This window comes from Pelobates fuscus, chromosome 3, assembly GCF_036172605.1.
Source record: "Pelobates fuscus isolate aPelFus1 chromosome 3, aPelFus1.pri, whole genome shotgun sequence".
Taxonomy (NCBI): Eukaryota; Metazoa; Chordata; class Amphibia; order Anura; family Pelobatidae; genus Pelobates; species Pelobates fuscus.
Genome location: NC_086319.1, coordinates 121,587,068 through 121,603,706, shown reverse-complemented (window position 1 = coordinate 121,603,706; position 16,639 = coordinate 121,587,068). Strand labels below are relative to the sequence as shown.

Sequence of the window (16,639 nt, the reverse complement as noted above, 5' to 3'; positions counted from 1 at the left end):
TAATCATTATAAATTCTCTACGTCCTAATATTATTTTTTTTTTATCCAAATATGTAATTATCTAATATATATATTTTTGACCCAAAGCATACTGCAAAAGCAACCAAAGAGTTTTTTTGGTTTTTTTTTTTCATTTTATATATATTCTTTATTTTTCGTGCAATAAGGTAGTGCAAACAAGCCTGTAGTGCCACGATAGCAGGTACAGGCACGTTAAGTCCAACATCATTATGACAAGATATAGTTGCACATTTTTGTGAACAGAATGTATACGAATGGTCAGTAATAGTAGATTAAATAAAAAAATAAAAATAAACATAAACTTTGCCATTAGAACTATGCAGGTGCTAAATAACATAAGATAAACAGGAGAGACAGTCTCAAAGGGCTCATATGTAGGCTATTTTAGAGACTTTGGGTATCTTGCTATTCAGCTCAGGTGTCCTGATATCTGATTTCGTCTTTGTTGGTTACAAGTGCCAGGCTGGCTGACATTGCCGTGTGAGTACTCCCAGGCAGATCGACTTTGGCTCATTAGGATAGTGGCATGGCATGTGGTTCACTAGCACAGTCTGCGTGTGAGTAAGGCGTACTAGGTGAGACAATTTTGCTTGTACAGACATTTCAGCGAGGAATTACGTAAGAGTTAACATCTAAGATATAGTAGACAAAGTCATATGATAAGATAACTCTGCCCTTGCCACGTCAATTAAACAGGGTAGCTCTGTATATTAAGCACTAGTGCCACTTTATTTCTATTGACTCTTAGTGAGTGCGGTTGGGATTAATGATATACAATTTTTAGTATCAGCGCCAATAAGTATGTTCAGTTTGCATGCGCTAGGGCCACATATTGTGGTATTTGGCTGTGCCACTGAGACTTAGCGTTCATCTAGGTACCCCTGGGTTGTATTTGTCGAGCGCGGTAAGCTGAGTTAGCTAGGCTCGAGGATACATTTACTTTTATGCCCCCCCCAAACATGCAGTATAACTCAGCGTTAGCAGTTCAATCTATGTAAAAGGCTTCCCAATGCTAGGCTGTTACATTTTGGCGTGTGGGGGCAAAGGGGTGAATGGATTTAACATTGATTACATTGATTGTAGCAACTGATTCAGATGGCGATAGTAGGTCGCGACGTCTCTGACGAGGTACCCAGCAAATGGTGAAAGAATAAACATTACCACTAATATCACAACAACATTGCCATAAATACCCAGCTGACTATATACATTTATGTCGTCTTTGCATTAATGTACTGTGAACATGTATTCTTGAGTGTCAATGCAGTTCTAACTTTTGTTCAATGGTTTTAATACCACATAGTGGGTGGCCTGAACAGTCCTTTGCTGTCCGTCTATGGAGGGTCCTGGGTGCTGCTTGAGGGTGCTCCGGTCTGGCTGGGATCCGCTGTACTCCTAGGGTGCAGTGTTATTGCAGGCAGCCCCAGCGTGTTGAGGAGCCTAGTTGGGTCTTCTCCCGCCGAAAGGGCCAGCACCAGTGTTCCAGACGCTCCCCATCTGTATCGGATGCCGTGATCTCTCAGGGCCCTGGTGATCGGTTGGAATCTGCGCCTTTCTGCCAGAACCGTAAAAGGTAAGTCGTCAAATAGTTTTATTTGGTGATTCTCCACGGTCACAGCAGCCTGGTTTCTGGAGCGAGATAGGAGGGCTGTCTTGATGGAGATGTCCCGTGTAATCACAATGGCGGCTCGTGGAGCGTCCGCAGGGGCAGTGGGGGCCTTTCGGACCCGAAACACTGATATCAAAGGCTGCTCTCCCTTTTCTGCCCATACCCCTAGTGTTCCAGCCACCTTAGTGGCAAAGTCCATCAGGGCATCTTGGTTCACGGACTCCGGTATTCCTCGGAGTCTGATATTCCTTCTACGGTGCCTGGCTTCCAAGGAGGCAATCGTTTTTGAGAGTCTCTCAATCTGTAGAGACATGGTGGTCACTTGTGTTTGGGTCTCAGCTAGTCGGCCATCTCGTTCACACTCTTGGGATTCAACCTCATCCAGGCGGTGAGTCAGGGTGCCGATCTCTGTTTGTATCCCTGCAAGGTTGGCTTTCCACACCGTCCGCAGGTCCAGAAGCAGACATTTAATGTCCCCTTTGGTGGATGGGGATGTGTCAGTGTCTGAGTCCACCTTCTGGTGTTTGCTGCTGTTTGTCTGCGGGGCCACCGCGTCTTCCTCCCCCTCTGAGTTGTCTGAGGTACTTGAGCCTCGTGATCTGCTGGGGGCCATCTTGGTCTGGCCTGAGGCCGCGGCCCATCGAAAGACCTGCGGATATCTGTCTGATGGAGGTCCTCTGTGTAGGCTAATTTGCGGTGCTTGCGTCCCATCTTTATGTTGGAGGTATGGGTTGCGTATTAGCACTATTTCTGCTCTTTTTCGTGGCTTTTTGGCTGTTTTCTCGGTCTATGCAGCAGGAGCTCTGCACAGACACGTCTGGTCGTTAACTCTGCTCGTAATTATCTAATATTTTTAACCCAATCCAGGGCCGGTGCAAAGATTTTTGGCTACACAGGCGAAGGTGAATTTTGCGCCCCCCCCCCCCCCCACGGACAGGGGGACAGGGGCTGTAGTTGAGAGTTAGGGGCTGTAATTGAGTAGTTAGGGGCTGTAGTAGGGGGACAGGGGCTGTAGTTAAGAGTTAGGGGCTGTAATTGGGGGCTTAGTAAATGTAGTGGGGAATTGGGGCTGTAGTAGGGGGTTAGGGACTGAAGTAGGTTGATGGCTGCAAGTGGGAACAGGGGCTGTAGTGTGGGGGATATGGGCAGCAATTGGGGGAGAGGGTCTGTAGTGGGGGTAAGGACTGTAGTAAGGGAATAGGGGCTGTACAAGGGAGTGGAAGGGATGTGAAGTAAGGGAGTTAGGGGCTGTAGAAGGGAGTATAGGGGCTGTGGTGGGAGCAAATGGGCAATGTGGTTGGAAAAGGGAAGTAGAGGGGGACACAGGGGCAGAATGGTGTGGGCACAGGCTGTAATGAGGGACACTGCGGCAATAAAGCAGTGTCACAGGAACAGTATGGTGGGGGTAAATGGGAAGTAGAGAGGGGGACGGGGGGAACAGGGGCTGTATAGGGGGTAGGGGAAGTAGAGGGGGGAGACAGAGGCAGTAGAGGCGTGTGAAAGGGGGGCAGAGGCAGGGGGCAGGGTCTGTAGAGGGAAATAGAGGAGGCACAGGAGATAAAGAGGGGGTCACAGAAGCAATAGAGGGGGACATGGGCAGTATAGTGGGGACAGGGGCTGTAGAGGGGGGGCATGGGCTGTATAGGGGGCGCATGGGCAGTATGGTGGGGTAGAGGCTTTAGAGGGAAATAGAGGGGCTGTAGACAGGGCAGGGGCTGTAGATGGAAATAGAGGGACTGTAGAGGGGCAGTATGGTGGGGCAGGGGTTATGGAGGGAAATAGAGGTGCTGTAGAGTGGCACATGGGTTAGTAGAGGAGGACAGGGTCAGTATGGTGGGGCAGGGGCTATAGAGGTGCTGTAGAGGGACACATGGGGCAGTATGGTGGGGGCAGGCGCTATAGAGGGACGTAGAGGGGGCATGGGCAGAATGGTGGGGGCAGGGGCTATAGAGGGAAGTAGAAGTGCTGGAGAGGGGCACATGGGGCAGTATGGTGGGGACAGAGGCTAAAGAGGGGCTGTTAAGGGGCAGGGGTAGTATGGTGGGGCAGGGGCTGTAGAGGGGGCAGAGGTAGTATGGTGGGGCAGGGGCTATAGAGGGGGCAGGGGCAGTATGGTGGGGCAGGGGCTATAGAGGGGGCAGGGGTAGTATGGTGGGGCAGGGGCTATAGAGGGGGCAGGGGCAGTATGGTGGGGGTGCAGTATGGTGGGGGCAGTATAGTGTATAGTGAGGGCAGGGGTAGTATGGTGGGGGCAGGGGCAGTATGGTGGGGCAGGGGCAGTATGGTGGGGGCAGGGGCAGTATGGTGGGGGCAGGGGTAGTATGGTGGGGGCAGGGGTAGTATGGTGGGGGCAGGGGTAGCATAGGGGGGGCAGGGGTAGTATGGTGGGGGCAGGGGTAGTATGGTGGGGGCAGGGGTAGTATAGTGGGGCAGGGGCAGTATAGTGGGGCAGGGGCAGTATGGTGGGGGCAGGGGCAGTATAGTGGGGGCAGGGGTAGTATAGTGGGGGCAGGGGTAGTATAGTGGGGGCAGGGATAGTATAGTGGGGGCAGTAGAGAGGGGCTGCAAAAAAAACACAAAAAAACGTTTTGATTTAAAAAAATTAAATAAAAGTAAACATACTAAAAGTTATTCCCCTTCCCCTCCCAGGGGCTTACCTTGGGCCAGGAGGGAGAACCTTATCCCTGGTGGTCGGCTGGGACAGGCTGGAGCTGCTGCAGATAGTCAGGACCGCTGGGGAGTCTGGAAGCAGTAGAAGTCCCGCCCCCTTCTGACATCATCAGAGGAGGACGGCTGACTTCACTGCCAGGCTCCTGTGTGCTGGCCGCAGGGAGAGAGGTGAGATTAAAAATCCGAGTCTCCAGCTAGAGGCAGGGGATTCGGATTTTTGCGGCCGCCTGTGCCGCCTTATGGACGCGCCGGCCCTGGGTCAATCTCAGGAATTGGACTAATTGCACTCATGCTTTATACAGATACTCTTAAACAGAGGACCTGGTGTACCGCCTGGCATCTCGACCGGGTACCTCCGCCTATCGCTACTTCCTAGTACTTGCGAGTTCCATAATCACTACACTGGAACACCATTACCACAGTAGACCCCACTAACAGCCACAGCTTGGTTGGGGTCTCGCCATCCTCCACACACCCTGGACCTAAGACCAGGATCCAGCTTCCAGTGGGTAGATCTCTCCTAGTCCAGACAGCGTAGCAGGAACAGGGGACAAAACCTCAGCACTCTTGCCCTCAGTCGCCGTGGCTTGACTGGGGCCCTGGAACCGCTCCTTCCTGAAGCCGAATGGGGAATTAGCTCTAGTCCTTACAAGGACTTTCCTCGTTGAATCCCCTGCAAGCTGGAACAGCAGACACAGGAGTAAATCTTCTTTCCCTCCAATAACAGGACGACACAGTTTTGGAGTGTAAGCTGGAATACCATTTTAATGGAGGCACACTGGCCTTTTATGCAAGTTTCCCAACAAGGGCGACACCCAGGTGGACCTTGTTGGGCACAGGGATACAAACTTCCAAACCAATAACAACACATTTGCAATGTAAGGCACGCCAGTCCCACACAAGGCAAACAATCCCTCCCCTCTGCTTGGGAGATAATTGAGTTACTGTATCAACTCAATTATCTCCAGGCAGAAAAAAACACATTTCAAAAAAGTGCCAAAAGTACCCCAAACACACAAAATATCCCCATAGTCACATCCCCTGATAGCCCTGATCGGGGTGAACAACATATCCAAAAATCATCCAAATCAGAGCAGGGGACGGCTACCTGTTGGCACAAGTAGCCAAAACACAACCTAGGGCCAACTAAGGACATCCTAGAGTCAGACATACTTTACATGAATTCCTAACCAAGCCTGTGTGCTGAGTGAGCAGAAAGCCTGAGGGACTAATTGATGAAAGTATAACTTGTGTAGTCATTGCTTTTTTTTTTTTTTTTTAAACCTTTAAATAGCGAGACCAAAAGTGAAAGGAATACAAGTAAAAGGAATAACTCAAAACTTGTTATATAGTGTGAGCGGGTCCAGTTAACACACCCACTGTGTGAACATTAGCCCCTGAAATAGCAACTCAATTGAATCAATGTTCACATATGCATGGTAGTATACACCATGCCAACAACCACAGAGAGAACTTAAATAAAGAGCTGAAAAGCATGTATGATAAAAAAAAAGGTAAATAGACATGTATATATAAATCTCAGGGGGTGTAGAATGCCACTCAAATAGTGAATAATACAAAGGGTAATTATATTCCTGCAGCAAACATTTTTTTAGGTGCAATTTCAGAGAAATTGCTATGTTACACTGCAGGGTTAATCCCGCCTCTAGTGGCGGTCTCCCTGACAGCCACTACAGGACGCTTCTGTGATTTACACAGAGTAAATTGCACTTATCTGATACTGGACGTCCTCATGGAGTCTAGCGTCAAATAAGATCCCCATAGGAAAGCATTGAGTAATCCCCATCTGGTGCTGACGTCGGCGGGGAGGAGAGGTCACCAGCGCATAGGGAGCCCGGCGCTGGATTAAGGTAAGTGGCTGAAGGGGTTTTAACCCCTTCAGCACCGAGGGAGGGGGTCTCTCCAAAAGCCTACAGTGCCAGGAAAACTGGCTTGTTTTCCTGGCACTATAGGATCCCTTTAAGTATACATAAAATGTGGACACACATAAAATGTGTGTCCACAAACATACATGTACAAGGACAAGTTCAATATTCATAACTCACTACAGAAAGCTCACTGTCACACACACAACAAGCTCACCACACACAAGCTCACTGATACACACAGCACACTAGAACCAGGGATGGATCCAGAACCTAATCTCGAGAGGGGCACTGGCACAATATTTAAAGAAACAATCCAGGCACAATAACCACTTTAGCTCTGTGTAGTAGTTATGGTGCCAGGAGTGCCATTGCCCTCTCACAGACTAGGAAGTCAACCGTTTAAAAAACAGTTTGACAACTTACCTGGGGTCTGCCAGGATAGGGGCAATAGTGTGTGTGTGTGTGTGAGGGGTGACGTGTGTGTGCGAAGGGTACATTGTGTGTGAGGGGGCAATGTGTGTGTGTGTGTTAGGGGTGTAGTGTGTGTGTGAGGGGTGCAGTGTGTGGGGGCAGTGTGTATGGGGTGTAGTGTGTGCGTATGGGATGGCAGCGTGTGTATGGGGGGCAGTGTATATATTGGGGGTAGTGTGTTTGTGTGTGGTGCAGTGTGTGTGTATGCGGGTGCAGTGTGTGTGTGTGTGTGTGTGTGTGTGTGTATGGGGCAGTGTGTGTGTGAGAGTTGCATGTATGGGGGTGCATCGGGGTGTAGTGTGTGTGTATGGGGGCAGTGTGTATGGGGTGTAGTGTGTACGTATGGGATGTCAGTGTGTGTATGGGGGGCAGTGTATATATTGGGGTAGTGTGTTTGTGTGTGGTGCAGTGTGTCACAGTGTAAGGAATTTGCGTGAGAGGGTAGGGGGGGCAGATTAAAGATAATGTATATTAATGTTTTTTTATTGAAAATAAATATAGATTATATCCACCCTCCCTTCTTACCTGTGGCCTGGGAGGGGGGACAGTGCTTCCAATCCCTGACGGTGAGAGTGACCTCTAGCCTGCAGCTAGCCTGAGCGAAACACCACCATCTAGCCCCCCCCCCCCCCCCCCCCGGCCCCTCATGCCTCCATAAATATAGCAAAATCTTACTGTATTCAAGCCTGAAGCTGTAGATCTGCATGCTGTTTGCCTCAGAAAAACTAGCAGTCTGCTGACATCATCATAGGATTGGCTGAGACTGACAAAGAGGCAGATCAGGGGCAGAGCCAGCATGATTCAAACACAGCCCTGGCCAAGCAGCATCTCCTCATAGAGATGAATTGAATCAATGAATCTCTACGAGGAAAGTTCAGTGTCTGCATGCAGAGGGAGGAGACACTGAATGTTTGGATGCATTTTAGGCAGCCATGACCCAGGAAGGATCTCTAACAGCCATCTGAGGACTGGCCAGTGAAGTTATCACTAGGCTGTAATGTAAACACTGCATTTTCTCTGAAAATTGACAGAAAAGTAAATGTTTACAGAAAAAAAGGTAATGATTCTACTCACCAGAACAAATTCAATAAGCTGTAGTTGTTCTGGTGACTATAGTATCCCTTTTAAGTTGTTATGGGGTGGGTGTGTCCCTTTAAGAGTCAACAATTGCTTGCAAAGTGTTTGCATCTAAAAATGATTTGATGCCATGTAGTTTTTATGGGCCTCTCCTCCTACACATTCCTGGGAACCGTGAGAAATAATTCACAGTTGTTCCCTTAGGTAAACGCATGCTTGACGCTCTCCTGAATGTATTCCAATTGCCTTTTCTGTTTTCATGTGAGATTTGGAAGAGGTGTCCTTTTATTTCTTGAAAATGATCTGATAAACATGTTACTGAAAAAAAATCCTCTTCAGATTGTGTGAAAATAATCTACACCTACCTTAGTAATGTTTATTTTTATATTCTATGGTAGATAGGAGTCAGGTAAGAGCAGTGGGAAATATTGTTGGTTTTTCCCTTCATGTAAATCATGCATCATGTAAATGATATATCCCGAATATAACAATTATGGAACCACCGTTGGTGATATTTTTGGAACATATCCATCCACAGTGGCCTGTTTTTTTCCAAAAAATCTCTGTCAGTATGAATGCTCATATGACTCACCTCCCAACATTTCAACTGGACAAAGAAGGAAACTCATTTTAGGCGTGTCTCCAGAGGCAGGGCTCTTCTGGGAGATTTTAGGTGATAATAATAACTAAAATACAATTTAGAGTAAGAACAATGTACCTAATTCATCTTACTTTTATAAAATAAGCCTGCAGGGACATGCAGTTAACACCCAAAGCACTTAAGCAAGCAGGAGACAGAAATTTCAGATGACAGAAGGAGGGGCGTCACTTAACTTTGAGGCAACTGGCAACTATATCAAATAATAATATATCTGTCATATAGTCCCAAACTGGCATTCTTTGAAGTGGCGGTGGGTATTGTGTGGTGTCTCCACAGGTGTAAGTGTACACATTTCAGATTATTTGATCTTTGTCCATATATTGTAAAAGGGTTCATAGTTTTCAGAAAGGGCGTGGGCGGATTTTCATTGAATTATAATTCTAAACGCAATGTGCAACTTCATGGTGGAAAATGTTTTGCTGAAGGCAGTCTGTGCACCATGCAGATGATAATGATGACCTGAGCTATATTTATTGCAAAGCGGAAGGTCAAACCGTTTCAGGGGTTTCACTTAAACCGGCGTCCTCAAATTATCTGCTGCCCTTCTCTCTGCACTTCTCTTCCTAATGCAGAACGTCCACTTTGTCATTAGAAGAATCCAATTCATTCACAAGCAATAGACAAGCAGGGTGAATAAAAAAAAGATTTTGATGGACATAGTAGTTTAAACTAATGTATGCACAAGTCTAATAATAATTTGTTTTACTCTTGCAGATAGGACAGGACAGAATGAACGTAAAGCAAGATTTTATTATAAAAGCTGATTTTGACCTTGAGTTTTTGATATACCAATAGTGTTGGTATTGACCAACTTAAGTTATAAATCTTGATTAGATTTTATTCATATTGTAGCTTGTTATCAGTCCCACGATGTACTAAAGTACATCTAAAAATACACAATAGCTTACCATGTTATGAAAATGTTATACACCACTTTATTATCTAGAACAATTCTTCTGAACTTTTTTTTACAAAATACTTAGAGCCTTATACTATTATTTGTGGAAACTGTATTATTGTTCTTGTGTAGTATATAGAATGAATAGGTCTTGTAGTAGGAAAATGAACTGTAATTTTATTTCTGTATAACGCACAATTTATTTAGTCTTATAATTTTTTAAAACTGAGGTTTTCTTTTTAAAAAAATTTTTATTGCAGTAAAACCTCTCTAATGCATTTCTGTACAAAAATTTGAATTTGCCAATAGAATAACACATGATCTCAAAACATTTGTTTTCTTCTTGAAATTTGACCCTAAATGTACAAGCTATACAAACTTGAAAAGTTAATGCTGGTTTTGCAGTAATGAAAGACAAGAATAAAATATAAAAATAAAATACAAACGAAAAATACAGTGGATGGATCTCTGACAATGTTGAAAGAATCGCACAGGTGATCTTTCCAGCATTGATAATGAACTCTGTACCTTCATAACACCACAACTTTTAACTTCAACTGCTTCCGACTGTGTTGTTTTTTTTTTTTTTTTTGCAGTGGCGCTCAGAACAGAAACAAAATACTTTATGGTGATAATTAAACATAATCTGCAGTGAGAGTCGGGATGTTTATTCTCGGTCGGGTGAAAAACGCCATCTTCTCCCTAGAAAATAAAAAAAATGAGTTCATTTGTAAGGTTTGCTTAGAATTTTGCTACAATACATAAAAAAAAATTATGCACAGTACGGTTGTCAGATATTGTATTTTATCTCTTTTTAAAAAAAAATTTTTTTTTTTTTAACTGTTGTATTAGTTTTGTAGCTTTTGAACCACTTTTGTCACTAAACAGCTGAAAACTATGAGAGTGTGTGCTTATATAGGACAAGATACCCTGCTCAACCCCTGGCAGCAGGATTCTAGAGAGCTGATGCTAACAAAGCATTCTGTGTTGGCATTTGAATGATTAAAATCGCACGGGGCAACAGGCAGGTTACCAGTTCGCCCTTCATTCTTTACATGGCGGTGGTTAATAGGGTCAAACAGATCAATGACTTCACAGCTCTTCTAACAGCTCGGCCCAAAGCAGCTACCTAGGGTCACCTTATTGCTAATCCTGCTCTGTGTGTTGGCATAGTGTTTGCACACTAGAGTTAGATTCTCACGATGAAAAAGAATGCTAGTGGTATTTAAGTGGATTCTTATGTTGTATTCAAAATGCTTAAGCAGGAAAATATAGTCCTTTAAAATGTAATAGTGGTTTTGCATTTTACGGGGCACTGTTTTTTGTAGATGAGGGTATACACGACATTAGAAAGCTTGAAGAATCATTGGCTAATTTAGATTTTTGGAGAGGGGCACTTATTGGATGTATGGTCTAGGGGAGGGGTGACCAAAAGGTAGATCCCAAGATGATTTAAAACTACAGGTTCCATAATGCTTTATCATTCTAAAGACACGCAAAGCATCATGGGAGGTGTAGTTGTAAATCATTTGGGGATCTACCCTTTGGTCTCCCCTGTTCTAGTGTAACTTTTAGCCCATTGTATATTTAATTATCCTGTTAGTACTACACTCTCATTAACAAAGCATAGCAAAAAGAAACACTCACTCAGCATATTCCATCCCACCTTCCATCATTTTACATGTAGTGGGGAGAACATGCACAATGTAGCCCTCGTTATCAGGAATCATTGCAGGCCCTGTCTGATGTTTCCATCCTCCATCTAGGTTTCACATAGTGAAGGACAAGAGCGTGGCATTTATTAGATCCCCTAATATAAAATATAAACCTTTTTGTAATTTATTTCAGGTAGGCTGCGTTGGCACCATTTTAACAGGTAGATTGCATTTATCGTATTGTGCATTTGGGCTCTCCCTGTACAGAAATTAACCAGTAAACAAGGGTGATGAGAATCATCAAAAATTCAGTTAATCATAGCTTTACCAGCACATGATGAATAAAGTCCCTTGGCTACTTTCTCATTTTGTATGCTTTAGAACTTACTCAATTTATGCTGAATAAAGAAAATACAAGACATTACCTTTTTTTTTTTTTTTTTTTATTGCACAATCAGCTCCCTAGTTGGAAATATATTATTAAAGATACCTTAACCTGTTGAGAATTTAAAGCAGCTCTTCATGCACTGTTGGTTAACATAATACTTGCTGAATTAAAATTGATTTGCTTAATGCAGATCATGCCAAAAGGCCATTATGCCATTTGGCAAGGCCTGTACAGCAAGGGAAAGCCAATTTACAAACTAGATAATAAGAAAGATGTCTCAACCCCTGAAGGACCATGGGTAAATGAGGAAGTCATGACACATCACCTTGTGATAAAGGGGTTAAACGTCAATGTTTAAAGGAAAACATACGACTGTTCAGGGCATATAAGTATCCAAATAAAATTTTTGTTGATGACATGACTCATTGGCTCCAACACTTTTAGTCAAGTGATAAAAAGCTTTATTGACCCATAAAGAATGACTTACATTTAAATTTAAATATACACTGCTGTTTCTCTTTCAGTGCTGTCCAAGGCACTGATTTGGCACCATGAAAATGCAGGCCAATTATAGATGATTGAATAAATAAAATCCAACTGAAAAGTTAGTGAGGCATTAAAGCGACTTTGTATTATTGTTAACATGTCAGATGGAGACGTGTAGGCCATTTAGTTAAAGGGGAAGCATATCTTGATTGGTCCATGAAAAATGTAAAGTGTAATATCCTTATATTAAATTATACACATGCAGCGTTCAGTGGAGAAACTTGAAGGAAAAGAGAATTATGTTAGGTCTAAACTAACATGAATGAGAGGGAAACAGGATTATTTACTAAATCCACATTTGAAGCAAATTAAAATCAGAATGTCGAATTGAGTTGGGGATTTTAGCTTAAATGATTTCTAGTTAGATATAATTTGGGGTTCAGTGCACAAACATGTTGCTTTAAGCACTTGGAAATCACAAAATATGAACTTGTTGATTCATTAAATCACTCGGTTTGAGGGAACAGAGATTTGTAATTTGTTTAAGTAGTTGTTTTATGAAGAAAGATTTGTATTTTTTTTATTGTAATTTTTTCCTTCACTCAGCATGGTTATGCACAACAATAAGTACACATATAAGTACAATCTTGGAAGGCATCAGGTTTATAAAGACATGCTAAATGAGGTGTTTTGTGTTTTTGAGAATGATAAAATTATTGAACGGTAAAGGCGATAAATTAATAGAGCACCAAGGTGGTGACAACTAGCTAGGGCTCAAACTGTTAACCTCTTGTGGGCTTTCATGCAAGTTTGTGGGGGATTTACGGGTTTAGCAATGGTCATCAAGGGGTACTTTTCCCTCCTGGTAGCCATGCTAGTACTCGGAAGCTTACAACATGTATACCGGTGAGGAGGGGGGGAATAGTAAATCAATTAGTAAGGCTTGTTAGGTTAAGACTAGCCACCAATCGCATTTACCCAGCAGCTACATAATCTTGGATATCTCAGTGTCTTATGTTAGAAAGGCACATGTCAAAATAGGAAATAAATGGTAACATAACGGTAACGGAGAATAAAACAAGCTTTAGCATATTGTGGTGTTGCGAACCATTGTGGGAGCCAGTTCATGGTGGTGGAAAGAGGAAGTTCTTTGGATTCTAAGGTTAGTCCCCGACTCTCTCTGTTCTTCATGTCTGGTCTTGCACAGAGGTTTTCTTTTGCCATTATGTGGTCACATTTGATCCACTATTGGTATGAACTGGTTTATGGAATTAAAATAAGCTCACTGCAAACATTGTCATTACAGAGCTCAAATTATAATATTAGGTTCCAACATGCCATTGTAGTAATTTGAGTAATGTATACTAAGTGTGCCAATTATTTTCAATTGTTGCTACATGAGTATATAAGAGTGTGCACAATATACGACAGTAAAAGGACCTAATGAAGTGAAGCACTTTCTTAATGAAACGCGTAATGTGGTACCGGAGTTTAAGTACCTATAGCCGTGAAACGGATGCCGAATCCCAAGCACTCCTCTATGCCGATAGCTCCAGTGGACTTACTGGCTCCTGTACTGAGCTATTTGGGGAAGACTGGAACACCAAGGGGAATGTAAGAAGTAGTGTGAGGCAGCTGCGATCTCACACTCCAAGATCCTGTAAATATTTTTAATCATACCTGAAGTAAAGTTTTTCGATCAGTGAGCACCATGCATGCCACTCTTAAAGAGACACTATAGTCATCAAAACAACTTTAGCTTAATGAAGCAGTTTTGGTGTATATATCAAGCCCCTGCGGTCTCATTGCTCAATTCTTTGCCATTTAGGAGCTAGATTGTTTTGTTTATGCACTCTAGTCACACCTCCATTTACCTTTACAGAGTGTTATTTATGTGATAATCCCCCTTTAGACTTATTTTGAAGAATTATTTTCCTTCCTTTCTGATTTTTTTTATTTGATTAATTTTTATTTTTATTTATTTTTATAGTTTGATTTTACCATTTAATATTATTAAATAGAGACATGAAGCCCCAGTAGGGAACATGGTAGACTATTTGGTATAATAAGGGGAACTTGGTATAATAAGGGGAGCAAGTGACAGGTAGTGACTTGATAAATAATTAGGTAGCATCAACATACGATCATAAGTAATTGTTTGGAAAAACAGATAGCTTGAGGTCTGGTTGGTGTTTCCACCTTCCAAGCCTCTAGCCTAAGTGCAGCGCTATACAGATCTTAAAAGTAGGTGTATACAACTCACCCCTCTCAAATTTCTTGTTTAAGGGGTATACATAAAAAACAAAAAAATATATGCAGAATAATTGTGCAGTATTGTATATAATCAGTGGTTAATTATTTTTGTGAGATTAAAATTACTCACATTTTTTAGAGCCTTTTTAGATTTTAGGCTCTAAACTTCCAGGCTTCCGTGTCTTTAAGGTAGACAACTTTAACCCCTTAAAATTGAGAGGGGTGAGTTGTATACACCTACTTTTAAGATCTGTATAGCCCTGCACTCAGGCTAGAGGCTTGGAAGGTGGAAACACCAACCAGACCTCAAGCTATCTGTTTTTCCTGGTGTTTTTTGTCTTAAAGTGGGATATTGGGAGTACCCACAGAGTGCTTGTAGCAGCTAAGAATTACACTATATTAATTATAATAAGCGCCAACTATAACCACACCGTTTTGTGTCCATATTTCTATAAGTAATTGTTTGCTCTCACCAGTTGGTCAATAGGAATGGCATTGGGACTCAAAGTGGAATTTGGAGCCTCCTTTAGGGAGGAGATCAGTTTGCTGTGTTTGCCGTGCACATAGTTTGGGACTTGCTGAAGGAAATTAAGTGAATGTTCATGGACCAGCGCCACGACTTTGAGAAGCACTGAATTAGCTTTAACTATTAAATGAAGCTGTTTTAAAGACCATTTTATTAAAAAAATTATGATAACTGTTTTAGCAGTTTTTAATAAAAGGTATGTTATCGTAGAAGAACAATAAAATCAAACGCCCTGGGTTATCATTATATCTATTTTTCTAATGCTGCCAGTCAGTTAACACCAATGTGTTGACTATTTCTGAGTTACTTTGTAAGAAAAAATAAATTAACATATCAACTGATTATTTTGGTGGAATAAAGACGAAAGAGGAAATACATTTGGTTTCAAATTAATTGTGTTTCATTTGAATTTTGGATCATTGGCGATTTGTTTGAAATCCCAAATTCCGAATAGTCATACAGACGAAGTAACAAAATGGATGAGCCATTTTGCATGTTTTGTGATTCAGAGTACTGTTGGAGGTAATAAAAAGATGATTGATGGAAAAAAGATGATTGATGGCTAGGGAACAGCCCAGTGCTGTATCTAGCACGAGGCTGACAAGGCATTTGCCTTGCCAGCCTCTTGTCCTGGGGGGCCCAAGAGCTGACTGGCTGGCAACCTGAGGGCCCCCTGAGGCTGGCATTCGCTAATGTAGAAGGCGGGTAGCGAGGGAGCACTCTCCCCTGAGCTCTTCCTGCTCAGCTCCCTTGCGCGCCCTGCAGTGATGCCGGAGCTGGAATATGACGTCACTCCAATCCCGGCATTACTAAGAGGCGCCCGAAGGAGCTGAGCAGTAGAATCAGAGCTCCCTCGCTGCCTCCAATATGAGTCTGCCTGCTGAAGCGCCCAGCTGGACCCCAGGGAAGAATTTACTCCAGCATGCCCAAAGGTAGTAAAAAAATTAGGAGTGTGTGTGTCTGTTAGTGAGTGTTAGTGTGTGTCTGTTAGTGAGTGTATTATTGAGTGTTAGTGTGTGTCTGTTAGTGAGTGTGTTAGTGTGTGTCTGTTAGTGAGTGTGTAAGTGTGTGTCTGTTAGTGAGTGTGTAAGTGTGTCTGTTAGTGAATGCGTTAGTGTGTGTCAGTGTATGTCTGTCAGCTAGTGTATGTATGTCTGTCAGTGAGTATATGTGTGTCCCAGTGTGTGTGTGTGTGTCTGACACTGAGTGAGTGTGCACGTGTGCAAAGGGGGGAGTATGCCTCGTGGCACTGTATCAGAGACAAAAAAAGAGGAGCAGTAAAAAAAAATCTATATTTATTCATTATATATGGAATAAATATAAATAATGATATAAAATGTAAGCTGTAAACCAAATGGTGCAAAAATTTAAAATATTACATATATATATATTTTACAGTACAATGATTGGTTGCATTTACTCGCCATTTAGGTTTATCCCAATTGTTTTTCCTGAAATGTTTGCATGGATAAAAAAACCACATAGGTGAAACCAGAATCATTTCGGCCGTGCACAATTCTAGCTGTAGTGAGAAACCCGAAACGTGATAGCCCTATATATGCTTGTATAAGCCATTATATACCTCTTAACTGAATAAAACACAATGTATACAACATTTAAATGTGTAAATTATTTTACATCACATAATAATGCATGGTCCATAAGACATAAGACAGAAGAGAAAGTAGAACACTTGTTTCAGAAAGATCCAAGTTAGGCTCACCTGAACGACTGCACTTCCAATGGCTCTTTGCAGCTCTGTCCCCGGAGCCTATGAACATCCTTAGCTGCCGCTCTCATCATTTTATCTGCTTGCATCTCATATTTCTGTTCAATTTTTTGCACCTGGGATGTAAAATTTAATTCTTAGGCGTTAGTAACCTTGGTTATTTCAGATTGTATTGGAACAAATTAAGTCTTTTATGAAACGTCATGTGCATTTATTGACAAAGCTGTCTATATTTTCAATACATATATAAAAACAGGGTACACGTTCTAGAATTCTAGCTACATCCTTTTTTGGTATTATGATAGG

General features: G+C 42.7%; 1 protein-coding gene across 1 annotated transcript in view; it reads right to left on the bottom strand.

The window, feature by feature from the left end:
• Positions 1–9,128: 9,128 nt before the first annotated feature.
• The window catches only part of WWC1 (WW and C2 domain containing 1), a 227,517-nt gene continuing 220,006 nt past the window's right edge, over positions 9,129–16,639 (bottom strand). Inside the window, exons 22-23 of the mRNA XM_063447439.1 lie at positions 16,328–16,449; positions 9,129–9,998 (exon numbers count right to left, since the gene is read on the bottom strand). Of these exons, the coding sequence (XP_063303509.1) occupies positions 9,932–9,998; positions 16,328–16,449 (189 nt within the window). The 3' untranslated portion in view covers positions 9,129–9,931. The remainder of the gene's footprint in view (positions 9,999–16,327; positions 16,450–16,639) is intronic.